General features: G+C 37.5%; 2 protein-coding genes across 4 annotated transcripts in view; one reads left to right on the forward strand and one right to left on the reverse strand.

Moving 5' to 3' along the window:
- Positions 1–20,799, reverse strand: part of cog5 (component of oligomeric golgi complex 5) — a 229,610-nt gene that overhangs the window by 74,569 nt on the left and 134,242 nt on the right. The gene's annotated exons all lie outside the window — the stretch shown is intronic.
- On the forward strand, positions 12,077–19,480 carry gpr22a (G protein-coupled receptor 22a). Its single transcript, XM_072562512.1, has 3 exons — positions 12,077–12,373; positions 13,763–14,709; positions 17,735–19,480. The coding sequence occupies exon 3, from the start codon at positions 17,764–17,766 to the stop codon at positions 19,003–19,005; it is 1,242 nt and encodes a 413-aa protein (XP_072418613.1). The 5' UTR covers positions 12,077–12,373; positions 13,763–14,709; positions 17,735–17,763; the 3' UTR covers positions 19,006–19,480.

A 20,799-nucleotide genomic window follows, 5' to 3' on the forward strand; every position in this document is an offset into this window, starting at 1 on the left:
CTCTAGAGATTCAAAGTTTGGGAGAAGATTTGTAGCTCGGGTGCTTGTTGTTGTGGTTCTATTCGCTGAGCTGGGAATTTTTCTAGGTGACAACCTCAGTGCTTGGGAGCCTTCTGTGAAGCACTTCTGTGACGTTTCCTCTGGCATTTATAGTGATTTGTACCTGCCGCTTCCGGTTGTCAGTTCCAGCTGTCCGCTGCAGTGGTCGGTATATTGGGTCGACGTGCTTATTGATTGAATCTGTGGATGAGTGCCATGCCTCTAGGAATTCCCTGGCTGTTCTCTGTTTGGCTTGTCCTATAATAGTAGTGTTGTCCCAGTCGAACCTATGTTGCTTATCATCTGAGTTTGTGGCTACTAAGGAGAGCTGGTCATGCCGTTTCGTGGCTAGTTGGTGTTCCTCTAGAGAAGTTGGCAGCGAGCTGCAACCTTGGACTTCTACAGTCCTTGGGACACCTACAGTGCTGTTCAGAAGCAAGCTCCAGGCTCAGGAATGAGATTCAGCAGCATTGAATGAACAGTAATACAATTCCAAGTCAGGATGGTGTGCAGCTTGAAGGGAACTTTCAGCTGGTGATATTCCACTGCATCTGCTGACCTTGTCCATCCACATGGTTGAGGTCGTGGGCTTAGAAAGTGCTTTCAAAGGAATCTTTGTGAATTACTGCAGTACATCTTGCAGATGGTACACAGTGCTGCCACTGTTTGAGTGCATTTAAGGAAGTGAATGTTGAAAATGGTCAATGAAAATGCCAATCACATAACCTGCATTCCCCTAGGTGCTGCCAATCGTCTTGAATGTCAAACATTCAGGAGAACAGCGAGTATTCCATCAAACTCTGACTTGTGCTTGTAGTGGGTGCACAGACAGGGGAAGACAAGGACGATGCTCCTCACTGCAGAATTCCCAGCCTCTAACCTGCTCTTGCGGCCAAATTACTGATGTTGTTACGACACAGGGATAACATATTAAACCAAATCAGCCGCACAATGAAGAACTTGCAACACAGTGACATTAAAACATTCAAACACCCTCAAAACTGTTCAATTGTTCCTAATCATACTTTACAAATAACAGATGTAGAACACCAACTTTATAATTTAAATAAAATTTAACAATTTATTAATAAGGGTGCAGCTTTAGCAGAACACGGATAAACTAGCAGACCATCTCATTAATATCTTTGGTCATAAACTCACATTCTCACATTAACAGATGATAGATTTAAGGGATAAATTAATGAATAAATACCAGGTATTCATGAAATTCTTGAATCATGGGTTTAACAGAGGAACCTAGATTATCCAAATGCCAATTATCTGAAAATTGGATAATCCGAAGGAGATCTCGAGGTCCCGATAGAAACATTAGATCAAAGACCTGTTTCCAACCGGGATCGCGTCTTTTGTTTACAATGATTAAACAGGCACCGTCTCCAAATGACTGACCTCCCGCCCTCTCTCTCTCACCACACACTTTCCCTGGAGTTCTGCAGAGTGGTGTACCCTAAACCACCACACCCCCCCCTTCCCCAGATAATCTCTCCAACATTGTCCTGTACAGGGAACCTGTCAAAAAAGAGTTGTGTGTATGCATGTGTGTGTGCACGCTATTTGGAGACTTACCCCACAAAAGCGACAGCAGCAGCAACAGTCTTGTTGTTGGTGTACAGTCCAGCTGTTCCAGAGAGGGGGTCAGAGGCAGTGTTGGATGGGGATGGAGGGGCAGGCGGGGGCAGTGCTAGATGGGGTTGGGGGTGTGGGGCGGACGGGGGAGGGGTGGTGTTGGATGGGGTTGGGGGTGAGGGGTGGGGGGCAGTGTTGGATGGGAGCAGGGGACAGGCGGGTGGTGTTGGACGGGGTTGGGGGTGGGGCAGGGGGCGGTGTGGACACGGGGGCTCGCGCGCTGTGCTGCTGCTGCTGCTAGTCTCCTGAATGGGGAGCAGACTTTAAAAACTCTGAGCCCCATAGGAAAGGCATTTAATTTATTAACTGAATAATCAATTTTCCGAATGAAATAGTGCCCACCCATCTCTTTCAGATAATTGAGGTTCCCCTGTATTACAGGCATGTAGAACTGTATATTTTGCTTGAATTCCATAGTCATTGAAACAATGCAAACAACTTACACAGACTTCTAGAGGCTTTTACTTATTTCTTAAAGATTGGGATTCTTTTCACAGAACTTTCAACAAGTCAATAAGTGGAGACAGCAAAACCTAAAAGTCTGACAGTTTTGAATACAAAACTACCCCCTGCCCAAAACAGTGGCTGAGTTAGTTCACTCTGATATTTTTCTTTTTCTTCTATTCAACATTCTTTGAGGTTGGCTGGCCAGCACAAATCCACTCTTGATCTACCAATTCAACATCCACGCAGCTGCTAGGCACTTGATCTACCAAGCATAGAACCATCTTGGTGCCGAAATATCTCCAGTATCATTAGAGTAGTAATTAACCTGCAATATCTTTCCATGACAGTTTGCAACAACAAAAATCGGTCTTTTGTTCTCTCTTATTTAAGAACAAACTGTTATACAAAATTCAATTCCCAAATTCATCCCAGTTTCAAATCACAAATGAAAACAATAAAAGAGTACTGGTCTCAACAATATGGCCAGTCCAATCCTGTTTCTGGTCAACAGCAACCCTCAGGATGTTCATAGTAGGGGATTCAGCAAAAGTAATGCTATTGACTATCAATGGACCATGATTAGTAGATGTTTATTTGGAGATAGTCTTTGCCTAGTATTTGAGTGGGACATTTGTTACTTGGTACTTATTATGGACGGCACGGTGGCACAGTGGTTAGCACTGCTGCCTCACAGCGCCAGAGATCCGGGTTCAATTCCCACCTCAGGCGACTAACTGTGTGGAGTTTGCACGTTCTCCCAGTGTCTGCGTGGGTTTCCTCCGGGTGCTCCGGTTTCCTCCCAAAGATGTGCAGGTCAGGTGAATTGGCCATGCTAAATTGCCCGTAGTGTTAGGTAAGGGGTAAATGTAGGGGTATGGGTGGGTTGCGCTTCGGCGGGGCGGTGTGGACTTGTTGGGCCGAAGGGCCTGTTTCCACACTGTAAGTAATCTAATCTAATCTAATCTAATTATTAGCAAGCATGGAATTTGTCCTGATCTTGTCTGACTGTTTCAATATTAAGGAGTTGTGAGTGATGTTAACCATTGTGCAGTCATTAGTGAACATCCCTGTTCTGAACCTATGATGTCGGGAAACTCATTGGTGAAGTAGCTAGAGATGGTTGGGTGGCCTAAGGCCATTATCCTGAGAAACATGTCTATCACTGGGCCAGGAGACCAGAGATTAAGTCCCACCTGCTCAAGAGGTGTGTAATAATATCTCTGAACAGGTTGATTTAAAAATATATACAGTAAATCCTCTGTATCTGTAAGTTCACAACTCGCAAATTGACTTATCTGTGCCAAAAAGTAAACAACAACAAAATTCACCTTCCGTGGGAGACTCACACATGCGCAGTTTCTAACTTATTTTTAAACTTGTATTTTTAATAGGCTCTGCACTCATGGATTTACCATTCGAAGGAGTTGTCAGAAACAGGACCCTTGCGCATACAGAGGAATGATTATATCCTGAGGAATTCATGCGATGATATACTGACAGAGACTATTGACCCCACCAACCACATCGTCTTTCTTTACGAGAGTTTAGTCCTGATTCCATTGACTCCAGTTTTGCTCAGGCTTCTCAAAGCCACACTCAGTCAATTGCTGATTTGATGTTACAGATAATCACTGTCACAATACCTCTGCAGTTAAGCTCTTCTGTCCTTGATTGGTCCAAGACTGTAATGAGATCAGGAGCAAAGTGGCCCTGGTCGAACCCAAAATGAGCATAATTGAGCAAGTTACTCTTTGTGATTACTGCTTGAAAGCAACAGCAACAATCGCTTTTATCATTTTGGTGGTGACCTAGAGTAGACTGAGGGTTGCAACTGCCATATTAGATTTGCTGTGTTTTTTTATGCAAAGGAATTCTGGTGTCCCACTACAGGAAGGACGTTGCCAGGGTTGGAGGGTTTGAGCTATAGGAAGAGGCTGAATAGGCTGGGGCTATTTTCCCCAGATTGTCAGAGGCTGAGGGGTGACTTTATAGAGGTTTATAAAATCATAAAGGATATGGATCGGCTAAATAGACAAGGACTTTTCCCCGGGGTAGGGGAGTCTAAAACTAGAAGGCAAAGGTTTAGGATGAGAGGGAAAAGATTTAAAAGGACCTTGGAGTGGCAACTTTTTCACACGTAGAGTGGTGCATGTATAGAATGAGCTGTCAGAGGAAGTGGTGGATGCTGGCACAATCACAATATTTAAAAGTCATCTGTATGGGTATATGAATCGGAATGGTTTAGAGGGATATAGGCCAAATGCAAGCAAGCGAGGCTAGATTTATTTAGGATATCTGGTCAGCATGATTGAGTTGGACTGACTGGTCTGTTTCTGTGCTGTATATCTCTTTGACTTTATGACATACTTGGGCAATTTTCCAAATTGTTGGGTAGACATTATTTTTGCAACTGTCCTGGAACAACATGACTAGTTACACAACTACTTCTGGAACCCAAGTCGCCAGCAATATTGCTGGAATGTTGTCAGTGTCCACAGCCTTCAGAGTATCCAGTGTGTTCAGCCATTCGTTGATTGCTTGTAGAGTAAACTGAATCAGTTGAAGACTGGCATCCGAGATATTTGGCCTTCAGCAGGGAGACTGTGATAGATCACCCACTTTACACTTCTGGCTGAAGATGGGTGCAAGTGCTTCAGCTTTACCTTTTTCACTGATATACTGGACTGAGGATGGGGATTTTGTGAGCCTTCACCTGCTGTTAGTTGGTTAATTGTTCACCACCATTCATGACTGGATCTGACAAGACTGCAGAGTTTAGATATGATCCGCTGGTTATGGGACTATTTCACCCTATCTATTGCATGCTGCTCAACTCTTCAACATGTAAGTAGTCCTGTGCTATAGTTTCACCAGGCTGATACCTCATTGCCAGGTATGCCTGATGCTGCTCCTGACAATATAGATCAGCCAATGGAATAACTCAATTCATCCCTTAAGAACCATGATTCTGACATTTTCATTCCCTGCATTACTTAGTCTTACAATAACATTTCTCAATTTTAATACACTGGCATTGCTGGTTCAACATAGAGCATAAATGATACAGTAACTTCCTCTCATTCAATCTTCAAATAAATTTTGACAATAATATTCTGCATGTAAAGATTCCATAATCTTTATCTAACCTGGGCAATAGATAGGTGATAGGATCATAGAAATCCACAACACGAAAAATGGCTCTTTGGCCTATTGTGTCCGTACCTGTCAAAAGCAACCACCAAATTATTCTATTTCCATTTTCCAGTAGTTAACCCATAACCTTGTATGCCTTGGCATCACAACTGCAAGGCTAAATACTTCTTAAATGTTATAACAGCTTCTATCTTTACTGTCCTTATAGGTAAAACATTTCAGATGCCCACCACCCTTTGAATGGAAAAGTTTTCCTCACATCTTCTCTAAACATCATTGTGCCTCAATAGTTACCATTGCTGCCTCACAACATCAGGGATCCACATTTGATTCCAACCGACTGTCTGTACAGAGTTTGCACATTCGCCATGTCTGCGTGGGCTTCCTCCCGGTGCTCCAGTTTCCTCCCGAATCCAAATATGTGCAAGTTAGGTGGATTGGCCATACTAAATTGCCCATAGTGTCCAAGGATTTGAAGGCTAGGTGGATTAGCCATGGGAAATGCAGGGTTACAAGGATAAAACATGGGAGTGGGTGTGGGTGGGCTGCTCTTTGAAGTCTGCTAAATACTGACAATCATACGACATGACAATTTCCAACATCAGCAATATATCCTATTGGCTTGAAGGGAGCAAACTGATGGTGGTAAACACCACTAATGTTGCTACTGCATGGTGAACAAAGGCATGGCTCTATTATGAGTTTGTCAAAGAGTTTAATCCTAAAGCATCTGGGATTGAAGTGTGTATAATGAATAGTGATGATAGATTTGACTTTGATAGGCTAATTAGTTGACTATTCTGTTTCAGACTTAAATTTGAGCACAGGATAGAACCCATTAGACATGCAAGGAAAGTCTTACATCTAGCTGTGCATTCAAATGTAGCAAAATTGTCATCTATATATTGGAAAATATGCAAGGTTAGATGTTATTATGTCCAATAAATATTTTTCATATTATCCAAGAAAAATGTTTTGACAACTGGGATTCCATGAGAACGCCATCTATTTAGGCATATATGGAGGCCAGTCTACCTCAGATTACTTTGGATGGGTACATATCTCAAAGTTTGAGTAACAGGTGAAACTAGCTGTTCAATGCTGCATGAATGCAGTAGCAACATGAGTGGTGCTCACCACTAACATATTACTGCTGTCAAACCGAACAATGTCCTGCAAATTGCACATGTTTTAGTGCTAGTTTCATTCCAGGTATCTAGGCTATACACTTCAAGACTGACGAATCCTATCAAACAGCATATCCCTTTGGCTGGCTGCACAAACAATATACTGACCATACCCAACTGGGACACGCTTGCAAAATGTGCAGTTTAATGTCCATTAGATGTGATGCTATAATTTGACAAAATTTGCTGGATAAATCGGAGTGTACAAAATATTACACTGACAACCAATTTAGATGGTTAGTCATGCTCGCAGCGGAGCACACTTATGTGCCATGGAAGCTACACATTTTATAAACTTGTTCCTGTTCTTTTTAGTTACAGCATTTACATGCGCTGCAATATTTCAACTCAAAAAAACAGGTGATAGACATTTACTGGTTCATTTCTCAGGGCAATGCCATGATCAAACAATGTCAAACTGTCTGGTTTAATATTTAATGCCTGGCAGTTTTTGAAAGAGAGAAAGTTTTAACAGAAATTGGCTATTCAGCCCATCATGGTCACTCTACAATTTAGCATCTTCATGGCTGATCATGTGTCTAAATGCCATGCTTCTGCTCTTTCATCATGTCCCCCGATACCTTTAGTTTCTATTAATTATATTCCTTAAATATATTCCGTAACTTTGCCTTCACAGCCTTCTGTAGCAGTGAATCCTAAAGGTTCACCACCCTCTAAGTGAAGAGACTTCTCCTCGAACCATAGATACCAATGATACAGTGCACAAAGGGGGCCGTTCAGCCTGTCTTGTCCATGTCAACCCAAAGACACTATCAATTTCTAGTATCATCTTCTTGCACATTGGCCATAGCCCTGCAGCTCACAACACTTATGGTGCAGATCCAGGTACTTTTTAAAAAGAGTTTAAGAGTTTCTGCCTCCACCACCAACTCTTGCAGTGAATTCCAGACACAAAAAACGTTTTTCCTTATGTCCCCTCTAATCCTTCTGCCACTTAGCTAGAACCTTTGACCCTTAGTTGTTGAACTCTCTGCCAAGGAAAACCAGTTCCTCCTGTCTGCTCTTAATTTTGCATACCTCATTCACCCCTCAGCCTTCTCTGTTCCAAAGAAAACAACTCCAACCTCTCCATCTCTCTTTGTAGCAACACCTCTCCAGCCCTTGCAATATTCTAGCAAACCTTCTCTGCACTCTCTCCATCCTTTTCTTACATCCTTTCTGTAATGTGGTGACTGGGACTGCACACAATACTCTAGTTGCAGCCTCACCAGTCTGATCACCTCTTCAGTCTGAAATAGTCCACAGCACATTCTGAGACTGTCATCCCTTGTTCTGGACCACCTAGAGAGGGAACATCATCCCTGCATCCCGTCTGTCCAGCCCTTTTAGAATGTTTACCTTTTCAATAAGATCCCTTCTCATTCTTCTAAACTCAAGTGAATACAGGCCAAGTCAAGATATTTTTAAATCAATCTGTTCAAACATATTCTGCCACATTTTTGTAGCAGGTGGGACTTGAACCTAATCCTCCTTGTTGAAAGGTAGGTACATTACCACTGAAACACAATAACAGGCCTAGTTGATACAATCTTTCAGTGTGGACATGATGGGCTGAATGACCTGCTTCCACACTGTAGGGGTTCTATTCTAAACGTTCTGTCCCTACCTTAAGCTAATGATCCCTTTATCAAGGGTAAAATGTTCTTCCTGTCCATTCTATCCATGCCTCTCATAATTTTATATATCTCAATCATGGTCCTTCACTGCCTTCTGCCACAGTGGCAGTGTCACTACTCTTGGGTCAGAATATCTGGGTTCAAGTCCCAACCTGCTCTGAAGCTATATCATTACATGTCCAAGCAGTTTAATTGAAATACGTATAAGGAAAAAAATGAGGAATAACACCAAACAATGGGCATTAATTCATGTGAATCAGTAAATCAATGTCCAGTGAAAATTGTTGCAGTTGGCTGATTTGGCAGAATTCCCTTTTCATGGGAGCTCAGATGCAGTTCAAAGTATAACAACTGTTTCTTGTAAAATGCAAATTAGCTCACTTTCAGGCAAATACTGCACTGGATTCTTCCAGAAATCAGTTTTTGAGCAAAGTTGAGAGGAGGGGAGGGGAAGGTTTAGCTGAGCCTGGTATACTGCATGTTGTTCTGTGTTCTGATGGTTCAGACTGAGATAAGAGTTCAGGAGTATATTATTAAAGTTATCAACAGGTCAGTAAAGTTTCAAGTCATGTGACAGGGCTCCTGCATGAAACAATTTTACTGTGTATTGGAGCAAATAACTGTGGAGCCATAACAAGATTTGATAACTCTCACTTTGTTATTAGTTCAGATTTGTAGACAGGAGGTATCTGCCCTCTTAGACTTATTATACTTAGTGTACCTGCAATTTTAGGTGTTAAACTCTATAAAGGCTATAGGTTAAGTTTGTCAATTAGAAGTTTCTGGTAATTTCTAGACCAGTGTACAGTTCTGGATGCTACATTACAGGAAGGATGTGAACTCATTGGAGAGAACGCAGCAGAGTTTTTCAACAATGGTTCCATGTGTGAAAAACTTACTTATGAGGATAAATTGAAGAAGCTGGGACTGTTCTCCTTCGAGATAATGCAGCAAAGAGGAATAGTGATACAGGTCTTTAAAATCATGAGCAGACTGAATAGAGTAGATAGGGATAAATATTCCTGCTTGTAAAAGGAACAAGAATGAAGGGGTATATATTTAAAGGGATTTTCAAAATAAGCAAGCGAGGTAGGAGAAAGAAAACTTTTCAACTCAGTGAATAATTAGGGTAATGGAATACCCTGCCTGGACATGTGATGGGTGCAGGTTCAACTGAGGCATTCGAGGGGATTTGGACAATTAGCTGAATAAAATCAATGAGTAAGGTATGGGGGGGGGGGAAGCAGACAGAAAATTCACATAAGGTAACAATTTGGCACAATGGGTAATGGGCCTAATGGCCTCCTTCTACACCATAAGTCTTCTGTGATTTTGTGGTCACTGAACATTTTGTGATTGATAGCAGTGTTTTTAATTTAGCAAGAGTCTATGTTAAAAATACAGTACAGTACAACACAACACAAACAAATGTACAGCTTTGTTTGTTGAAATAAAACTCTCTTCATACCCTAGGCATGACAATGATCCAAACTGAATTGGGACTATTTTCACTGCACTCTAAGCAGGCAAAGTTCCATAGTGACATAAATTAAAGTTACCATTTCAAGAGTAGTCTGTAGATTGTGATATCAGGAGCAAAGAGTTTTGAACCATTTCACTCATGATTAAATTTTAAATAATTTAGTTTTCAGTATTTATGAAATACTTACTCACATAATCAATCATTTCAGGCCAAGCATATAAATGTATCAATTCTATCTTTCTTTCAAACAGTCTACTAATGTCTCCACTACACAGTTCTCAGCTCAGAATCCAAATTTACATCACTTATATGTATATAGAGTTTAATCATGTTACATCTTAATAACCACATTCTCCAGGACAACACGGGCTGATGGGCGACACAGTGGCACAATGGTTAGCACTGCTGCCTCACAGCGCCAGAGACCCGGGTTCAATTCCCGCCTCAGGCAATTTCTGTGTGGAGTTTGCACATTCTCCCCGCGTCTGCGTGTCTCACAGTCCAAAATGTGCAGGTTAGGTGAATTGGCCATGCTAAATTGCTTGTAGGGGAATGGGTCTGGGTGGGTTGCTCTTCGGAAGATTGGTGTGGACTTGTTGGGCCGAAGGGCCTGTTTCCACACTGTAAGTAATCTAAACTAAACACATGGTGGTAAATGGAGTAAGGTTGGCAAGAGACACTAGACATGGAGGATGTGCATCGCTCATTGTTACCTGCCTTTTTTTCCCTCAAATTCCTGGACATGACAACTTTCTCCATCTACAAGAGATGCCAATGTTTCTTTCAGCTTTGTACACGATCACTGTTTTTACAACTTAATCATTCCTGCCATTACTCTATCTTGGATCATTCTCCTTTGCACATTCCTTTTCCCTTTTCCTTTGCATAATAATTACTTAAAGCCTGTTCTTCTCAAAAATGTTCAGGTTCTGCAAAAGTCATTAACCTGAAACATTATTGTCACATCTCATCTTGCAGAAACTCTCCGCCCTGCTGAGTACTTCCAGACTTTTCTGTTTATATTTCACATGCACTATGTTTATTCATCCATTTAATTATTTTCTAAAAAAAAATCATTGCTTTATTTGATGGCTGGACTTAACATAAGCCAATGTGCCTCATCATCAAGAAATATGAAAAGGCTGAGGCTCTTTTCACCAGGAAAGAGAACAGAGTTGTGCTGTTAGAGGTCTTCAAAGATATGAAAGGGTTTGACAGTCTAGACAAAAGATCTTTCCACTTGCAGGGGAGACCAGAGCTTGAGTCAAGGTGACTAAGTGGTGGTTGGAGATACATAAAAATGAAGCGAATACAAATATACATTGATGGAGTTAGATAAAATAGGTAAGATGTGTCTCATGGAGAATAAACACTAGCATGAACCTGGTGAAATTCTTTCTGTGCTGCAAATACCGATTGAAAGACAGCACCTAATGTTTTGCAATGCCTTTTAATTTCTCCTGCAACAGTCCAAATCACCAAGTGGACCATAAGCCATTAACTGTTAATATCTCTAGAGGCTTACATCACATCCTTTTCACAGTACTCTATTCTATTCAGCATGACTATCTAATTGTTGCAATGTAGTACCTAAGATGGGACATTACTACTTCAATTCAGGTCAAATACAAATCAACACTCATATATAAATCTGTAAAACCTTCTTAAAATTGAAAGGTTAATTTATGGAAACACAATTAATGTATCTAAAATGTCATAACTCCTTTAAAATTAAAAGTAAAGCTTTTTCTAGGATTATCACACTTTCCATATTATAGTTAAATTTACAATCAATGTCATTCAAATGGTTACTTATAAAACGTTTGATTGAGATGAAGATGGTCATGATTAGTAACAATCAGATAAAACGTATAATTTCACTTGGTAGTGGTCAAGATGAAATAATTAGCAGTTTCCAAATCTAGTGTACACAGACCTCCTATCATGAGACGTAACAAATGTGCAAAATATTCTCAGTGTAACTAGGCAACTAGACTAAATTATTGATGAAATGATCTTCAGCAAAATAATTACCATCTCCCAGACTCTATATATAAAATTGCATTATAAAAATTCAACTGAAGGAAAACGTGAGCCACACTTAGTCACAATATTTAAACAGTATAAAAGTGTTTAATTCTAGAAGAAAATCAATAAAATTTTAGCTTTAGATTTATTTTTGAAATACTTGCTATCAATGCTCAGTTCTCTTTAGATTGGGTCAATTGGACCCCAAATTTATTTAGGTCTTTTAAACATATTCTGAGGTATCAAAACAAGTATTTATTGAACTTGGGTGTGGGAAGAGGGGGAAAAAAAAAGAGAACACACCCCTTTGCACAAAGAATTGGTCAAATCCATTATGGTTAGCAAATCAAAACAAATGCACACACTGCAATTCTCTGCAGTAAAGAGAAGCAATGAGTCAAGCTGTCATTCGATGAATGCCGCCCACAATTACTTCATACTGCCTTACCACTCCAAAAGGGCTATAACTGAATGTGATCTCCAGAGACATAAGGCTGCAGCATGCCACTTTCACTGGATATTTTCAGAAGCTTATTGATTTCTCAGTTTAGAAAAGAAACAACCTATTGACATAGGCTCAGAAGCTCATCAGCTCATCAATGTTATATGCTGGCAATCTCAGCATAAGCAGGTTTTGTTTAAATGATCAGCTTCAGAAACACTTCTTACAGTACTCTACATACTGTACTCTGTTACCAAGAGGATCTTTCATAAATGGCTTGCATACAGAATGGTTTTGGTCTTCAGCTAAGGTAAGATGTCTTTATTTACTATCGTATTTAGTAGCTCGGCATGCACATTATTAAATGCTAATAGACAAACTGGCTTATAGTAAATGTTAATATTTCTCACAAATATTTCAGTGATAAAATGATTAAATCTTCTGAATTCTAATTTTGAATACACGAATAAGTTCTAAGCATCAAATTAAGAATAAAATAAATGAAGTGAACAGCCTCAAATATAAGTACAGCCAAATGTTGCTTTTCAATAATGGAGTGTTACACTTGCAAAGCAATTGCAATGAGCTCTGGAAATAAGTTAAAGGAGTTATGATTGACTATTGTCAATATCATTGTCCTTTAACTGGCCAGACATTAAAGCAACACTTGCATTTTGAAACCAGTTTTACGTATCGTACGAATAATTTTCAGAGAAAAAAAATTCTATTTCCTCTACTTCAATTTTATTTGGATATATTAGCTGTATCTTTAAACAAAATGAAGTATAGAGTGAGGATTAAATACAAATGTAACCTCACTAAATTCACCACATTGGCTTTGTTCATTATACAAAGGAAATGAGCAATGCTAGTCCAAACTGTTAATGCTAAAATGTATAATCGGACATTACTACAAGTTTAAGTCAATTTTTCACAATTTTGTAATATTAATTTACTGAATTACATTTAATTTATACAAAATGTTCAAATTATCTTAAACTCATTTTGTAATTTGTTTTACATAGCATAGAAGTAAAATATTAAATCATACACATTTACATGATAACTGCTATTCACAAATTTGCTGGCACTCATTTATTATTTTATCCTTTTTGGATCAGTTTCACTGAGATTTATTCTTCTGCTAAAATTCTCATTTTATTTAAGATGGCACATTTTATTTTTAAATTTCCTCCCTCCTAATTTATTCGATTATACCTTCCACTCAGCAGCCAGCAATTTAGCACTGTTGAGATATTATAAAGTATTCATAGCTCTCCTCAAACATGTTTGTAGGCACAAGTGAGTAATGAGAAGGTTTCCTCTGCAGCTAGTTCCTCTTCCTTTCCTAGGGTATTTGACCAAGACTAATCAAGTCTTTTTTTTTTGGACTATGCTAAGCATAAAATTGAGGACGGGGATTCAAATTCTCTAATTACAGCAATTCAAAGAATCTAGAAATTGGTTTACATCTCTGGTCCGCACAATAGGCTGAATGGTAAGAGGAATTGCTGTCACACAATTTTTCTGTGGTTCCAAGAATTCTATTAACGGCCCAATACAATTATACTGAATGGAAATCACTTTCTTTCCATACAAAAGATGATACAATCGTTATAATCTGTTAACAATTCACAAGTTACCTCTTTAAAGTATGCAGATCACTATTTGACCAAGTTTGTTCTTTCTCTTTTTGTAGGAAAAGCAAAAATTAAGGACATGATACCAATGAAAACCCCTAATGACTGCAGCAGAAATTCAAAGACCCCATCACCAATGTTATGCATGTTACTACTGCAGTGTGCAACCTGAATTTCAATTCATAGAATGACAGCCAAAGAGGGTCGTATAAATGGTCCAGGTTATTTGAAATAACATAGAACATTCCGACATCATGAAGCAAACTAATACAATTTGAATGTGTTTATCGAGTTTGACCTTGATAAGACATTAAGAATATGAGATACTTCTATGTTCTTCATTGCCATTTTATTACGCTATGGGAAACTGCTTCCTTAAGGAGGTATTAAGTAAACAAAAAAAAAAATGTAATAATGGAATCTACAAACCAGCAATGCAAGCAGCTTATTTCAATTCCTGTAAACTACTCTCGGCTTTATACTATGGAAAATCAATTTTGCATCCTAATTATGCAAGCTACTTTCAAATCTCATTAAAGGAAAAAAAAAATCATATTCAGCAATTAAAGAATCTCAAAGGAGTGCAACACCTGTTATTACTGGAAATATATGGCTTACAGTGACTAATAGCATAATTTGGGACTTATCAGTAATGCACATCATGAATGAAATTTAAAAGGAAACTGAAAATAAATGTGCTGGAATCCGGTAGAAATGGAATACGTGTACAATATCCATGGTGAAAGCCCAGCTTATATTTCTTCGATGGCTGGAGCACCAATATTTTGGCATTTATTCTATTAACTGCAAAGAATATCAGAACAATTTTTCAAATTATAAAATAAGAGTCACAAACTCAAGTGGTTCAAATGTAGGGAAATGCAAATAATTAAGTTTTGGAGTCTATTCCAATGTCAAATGAAGTATCCTAATTTAAATTCATGGCATTGAAATCAACTTGAATATGTCAGGTACTTTAGAAGCTAAAGAAACTTCTAGAGAAAAGGTAAGCAAGAAAATGAACTATTCGCTCGTACAAATAAACAGTGAAAATCATTCATTTTGAAGTGGGTTTCTACATTAAGTTCTGTGCTGTTTTCACTAGGTCTGTGCCCAAGTAATTATGAAAATTTAAAGAAAGATAATCAGAATAAACTGTACAATGACATTTTAGCTTTTTTGAGATTTGCCATCCTCCAGATATCTGTGCCTGAGACACACAACACTTATAAAGGAAGAATCGTGAAATGTACATTAGTCTACTGAACTCAATCTCATCTATTCTAAAATAACTTGCCATCAAATTCTGATAGATATTATACAGTGCATATTACAACAAGAAAATTACTTTCATACAATATTATTACAAGTTTTATCACAGCAAATATAAGTTGTACCAAGGTTTAAAATAATCTTTTTATGATGGGATCACTAATTCCTACAAAGTTTATGGTTCAAGGTGCATATTACTAAACAGATTTGAGATTCTACAAAAGTTCATGTTAACTCCAAGTCATGTGGATGCCCCAATCTTTGTTTCACACTATCAAATTTGCAAAATATGATGGTTAACCTATAACTTTAATTCCTGGTTTGACATCAATGTGAATTTTTCAATGTGATTGGCTGTCTACTTGATTAAATCAATTCGCCTGGACATTTGGAGATACCTTCCAGTTGGTGCCAAAATTAAACTAATATCAGTTAAATGGAAATCTGTGACACGGAGATTGCAAAATATTTGTGGACATGATTTTTCAAAGTCAGTTGGATGTGCTGTCACTTCGCTGATTGCCAAATCCAAGCCACTGAGAAAATACATTTTGCCAAGCCATAAATTCTAAGTACTCCCACTTCATGCCATAATCAACTTGTGAATACATATATCATGGTCAATGAAAAGAACATGAGAAGGCTGGGTTAGAGTTCAGAGACTTAATTAAGAAAGCAAGAATAAGTAGTTGATGATCCACACTTATTATTCATGCAGAAATGAACCAGATAGCAGCACATGAAATGTTGAGCTTCTGTATGTAACTATTTTTCATACAAAGCCAAAAAACATATTTTTGCTTATGTGTTTTGATTAACAATTTGAATCAGGCACAAGCATATATTAAGTTTTATCATCAATTTTTGGTGTAATCAAAAAAGAACTGATATAGCAAATCATAATATTAATTTTATTTTCATAATCACTCCATAATTGCAGTACATCATATTTGTGATTAATTCCAATACACCTGTTACTATCTAAATATGGCCAGAAGAGGGCAGCAACACAACACTTTTAAACATTAATATCCATTCTGAAATATTACTTTTCTAACAGTTATCTAATTAGTTCCTTTAGGTGGAACTAGACAGTGATATAGAGCAGGACCCTTGACCAATGATTTCCTTTCCTATCCCAGTGATATGCGGTCATTGCTGCTGAGCTTAGCTAACTCAGAGGACATCAGATTTGCATGGTACTAGAAATCTGATCTGGTACATTTGACCAATTACGCATCTGAAGAAGTTGCCTAGAGAACCATATTTTATTAAAGTATTGGAAAAATACTTTAAGAACTTGCATCTTGTAGATTTATCCATACATAAATTTTAAAAAGACAATGCAACATGTAAAATTAGGTGTTCACATTAAATAAGAAATCACTCAATACAATTGTAAAATGACAATAGTGCACACTTGATAGTAGACTACACGATGGTCTATCTTTCTCACTTAAGAAACTAATTGCAGTTTTTCAGTTAGGAAATTTCAGTAATGCCAAAGTATGCACCTGTAATCTGCATGGAAGTACAAACTTGGTGCATTGATGTAAAGAATAGATTTGCAAGAAAAGTGAACCCCAAAATATTCATTTAATCTTTCCCCTTTTACTAAAATATCTGGAACTGACTGAATAGCTGAAATAGTATCTTACTGTGACTCCTGTTGAGCATTCTACTTGACAGAATACAACAACTTGTATTTATATATGGCACCTTGAAAATAACATATCAGAGAGTCTGCTGCTGGGCTATGTTTTATTTAGATTGTACATTCTACTTGGAGAGATGTTCAGATATTATAGTAATTACTGTAATTTTTACCCTAGTAGCTAATGCATCTGTAAACCAGCTATGAAATGTTTTACCTTAAAATTCAGAACTCTTACATTTTTATTACAATGGCAATAAGTAAGGTGAGGTTTATTAAAGAAAAGCCAACCTACTGTTGACAAAATGTATTTTACCCAATATTTAATTTTGAAGCAGAAGAATAACTATCAGTGTATAATGTGGCCTAGAATATAAATCTTTAAAGGCTACAAATATACATATAAATAACAATTACTGCATAAATATACTATTGGCATCTTTCAGGTACAAAACTTACATTAAAAATAAAGATATGACTTAAAAATGATTTTAGTTATTCATCATACATATATATTTAATTTTTACATATTACAAGTTATTTCACAATTTCATTAAATTTAAAGCAAATGTTTATTTCTAATATGCCCTCTTAAACACATCAATTTTCTGAAATGATCAGAAAGTAAATATTAATTATTGGTCAGATCTTCCCAATTTAAAAGAACAATAAACAATTGTTTGATTTGTTTTGAAAACCTTATTCTTTCATGAGATATGTCACTCGCTAGCTAGTTCAGCATTTTTGGCTCAACACTGACTGCCTTTAAAAATTTGGTGGTGACCTCCCTGCTTGAACCATTGCAGTTTGTGGGGTACAGCATTCACAAGACTGTTTGGGATTCTGCAATTTTGACCTAGCAACAGTAGAATAATGGTGATATACTCCCAAGTCAGCACAGCGTGTCACTTAGACAGGGACTTAACAGTCAACCAGCAAAAATCGAAACCATGAAAAATATTAAACTTGATTCTGAATCAGTCAGGTTATGTAAAACTGGCGTATATGGTCAAAAAGAAAATAGATGCAAGATTTTTGTATAGTGATCCTTCATAAAATTTAGTATGACACAGTAATGCTTAAATGCTCTTGTTTACATTTTCAGGATTGATCAAAATCCATTATCTACAAAGAATGTGTTTTCATCTTATTATACAAGTCACCATGCAGCCAGAAATCAACTTGACAGTTCAAGATGAGATACATAATATCAACGGCAATGCATATCAGACTCTTCCTTACCCAGCAAGTTTTCAGGCATCTCTTACTGGATTATTCATACTAGAAATTGTATTAGGACTCAGCAGTAACTTGACAGTATTGGTACTTTACTGCATGAAGTCAAACTTGATTAATTCAGTCAGTAATATAATCACTATGAACTTGCACATACTGGATGTTGTTATATGTATTGGATGCATTCCTCTTACAATAATTGTCACTCTTGTTTCACTGGAAAGCAAAACAGCTTTGATCTGCAATTTTCACGAAGCCTGTATTTCTTTTGCTAGTGTAGCAACTGCAGTAAATGTTCTGGCAATCACACTGGATCGTTATGACATTTCAGTAAAGCCAGCTAATCGGATTTTGACCATGGGAAGAGCCATAACTTTACTAACATTAGTGTGGATTGTATCCTTTTGTGCTTTTACAATTCCTTTTATTGAAATCAGTTTTGTTAATCTACAAAGCAATGAAAACACCTGGCAAAATAATACACACTTTTGCATTGGTGTAAATGTATACCACAATGAACTGGGAATATATTACCATCTTCTAATTCAGATTCCCATCTTTATTTTCACTGCTGTTGTAATGTTGATAACATATAGCAAAATTCTTCAAGCCTTGAACATCAGAATAGGCTCACGATTTTCAACTAGACAGAAAAAAACAAAAGGAAAAAAGACCATGCCACTGACTATACACCATAAAACTACTGCCCAACCAGAAAGTAACAGAGGACACAACGCAATACTGGGAGTAAGAGCGTCTGTCTCGGTAATAATTGCCCTGAGAAGAGCTGTTAGGCGCCATCGTGAAAGGCGAGAACGACAAAAAAGGGTTTTCCGAATGTCCCTCTTAATTATTTTAACTTTTCTTATTTGCTGGACGCCTATATCAATTTTTAATATTGTCATATTATATAAAGGTCTAGATGATGTAATGGTAAAATTAAGACTGTGCTTTCTAATCATGGCTTATGGAACAACTATATTCCATCCTCTACTATATGCCTTCGCAAGGCAAAAATTCCAAAAGGTCCTCAAAACCAAAATGAAAAAAAAAGTGGTCTCAATTATTGAGGCTGATGGCAACCGCAACAATCCAATAATCCACAGCTCCTGGTCAGATCACAAAAGAAACAAAAGGTAATTTTCAATGGAATATCATATTTGGACACAAATTTCAGCATCAGAGATTGGAAGCAATTAATATGGGTCTAAGGCTCATCATCAGATACTGGGAAGAAAATAAATAACAGCTCTTGTAAAATTCATAAATGAGTCAAAAGATAATTTTCCACTGATGTGAGCAGACAATTGGCCAAAGGATTAAATTAATGTGAGAATCAAGAAACTATCTGCTGCAGATTATTATAAATATTATAATAAATGTTATGTCATATGACTATCACAGCACTGTTTAGTTTTATTCAATTTTTTAGTTAATATAAAGATTATCCCTTTCTACCCAAATTATCCTCACAGCATTGTTAATTAAACCACTTAGTCTGTACTTTTTCATTGTGTAATGTTTTGAAATCTTTCTCAAAAAGTGTATTTGTAAGTAATGTAAAGTAATGCAAGCATAATGGTTCAAAGTAAGTGCAGAATGAATAAAAATTGAAAAAGAAGCAACTTAAAAAATAATGCCTGATTAAGGCCTGTACCAGTCTCCACATGCAATGAAAAACCCTCTATCAATTTTGCCACCTCCACAGTGTCCTCCACAAGATACAATCTTCACATACCTCCAACATCCCCTTCCTTATGGCACCATAAGCTACACGAAGATTAATTTTACACTCTCCATTTTCACAGTCCGTAACTCCAAATATTCATTCAAAGTGAAGCAACAATTTGCTTTTCTGGTTTCAATTTAAATGTTATATTTGTTGTTCACAACACAGTCTCCTTTATGCTGGGGACACCAAACCCAGTGATTACCTTACTGAATACCTGTCAGTTCGTGAATTTTGCAAGTTCCCAGTCACCTGTTATTTACATTCTCTGATCTTGCCCTTACTCAGACCTTTCTATACTTAACCTGCTGAAAACTTCCAACGGTGGCCAACATCAGCTCAAGGAAGAGCTTTCATCTTTCGACAGGACACTTTGAGCATTCTGAATTCAACAGTGTATGCAATAATTTTAAATCGCAAGCTTTGCTCAATTGGATTCATGCTCATTTGCTGATTACGTATTTTCTCTTATTCCTTTTCTCAATCACTTTACTTTGTATTCAGATGGGAGCTCTCTTGCCAATAGACAATTGTTTTGTTTCTTTACTGTTCCCATCACTACCCCCAACTACCTTGACCTAAAATAACTTTTTATCATTTACTTTCTCTTGTTTTACATCCTATCACAGACTTTCCCCTTTGCTTTTCACTTCACACTTGTTTAAAACTGATTACATTTTACTTTTGATGCCTGGTCACAGACCTAAACCATCAACAATAAAATAGAAATTGCTGGAAAAGCCCAGCAGGTCTAGCAGCATCTATGGAGAGAAATCAGAGTTATCCTCTGAGGAAGTGTCACTCAATCTGAAACGTTAACTCTGATTTCTCTCCACAGATGCTACCAGACCTGCTGGGCTTTTCCAGCAATTTCTGTTTTTGCATCTGATTTCAAAAATCTGCAATTCTTTTTTGTTTAGTCCTAAAATATCAACTTTGTTTCTCTTTCCACAGATGTTGCCAGATCTGCTGAGCATTTCAGGGCATGTTCTCTTGATTTGTGGTTTATACAATTACTTTGAGAAAATCAAAATTGCCACAAAATTCTCAGCGATCAAGATGTGATCCTTAACATTACAAAATTTACATGTAATATCAACGTCACATTCACAATGGTTACAGTTATAGCTCCAAAACAGCACACAAAAAGCACCAAAACACATCAGTCTTTGAATAACAAGGGGAAGAAGTAGCACTTTAAGTTT

This window comes from Chiloscyllium punctatum, chromosome 44 (genome assembly GCF_047496795.1).
Source record: "Chiloscyllium punctatum isolate Juve2018m chromosome 44, sChiPun1.3, whole genome shotgun sequence".
Taxonomy (NCBI): Eukaryota; Metazoa; Chordata; class Chondrichthyes; order Orectolobiformes; family Hemiscylliidae; genus Chiloscyllium; species Chiloscyllium punctatum.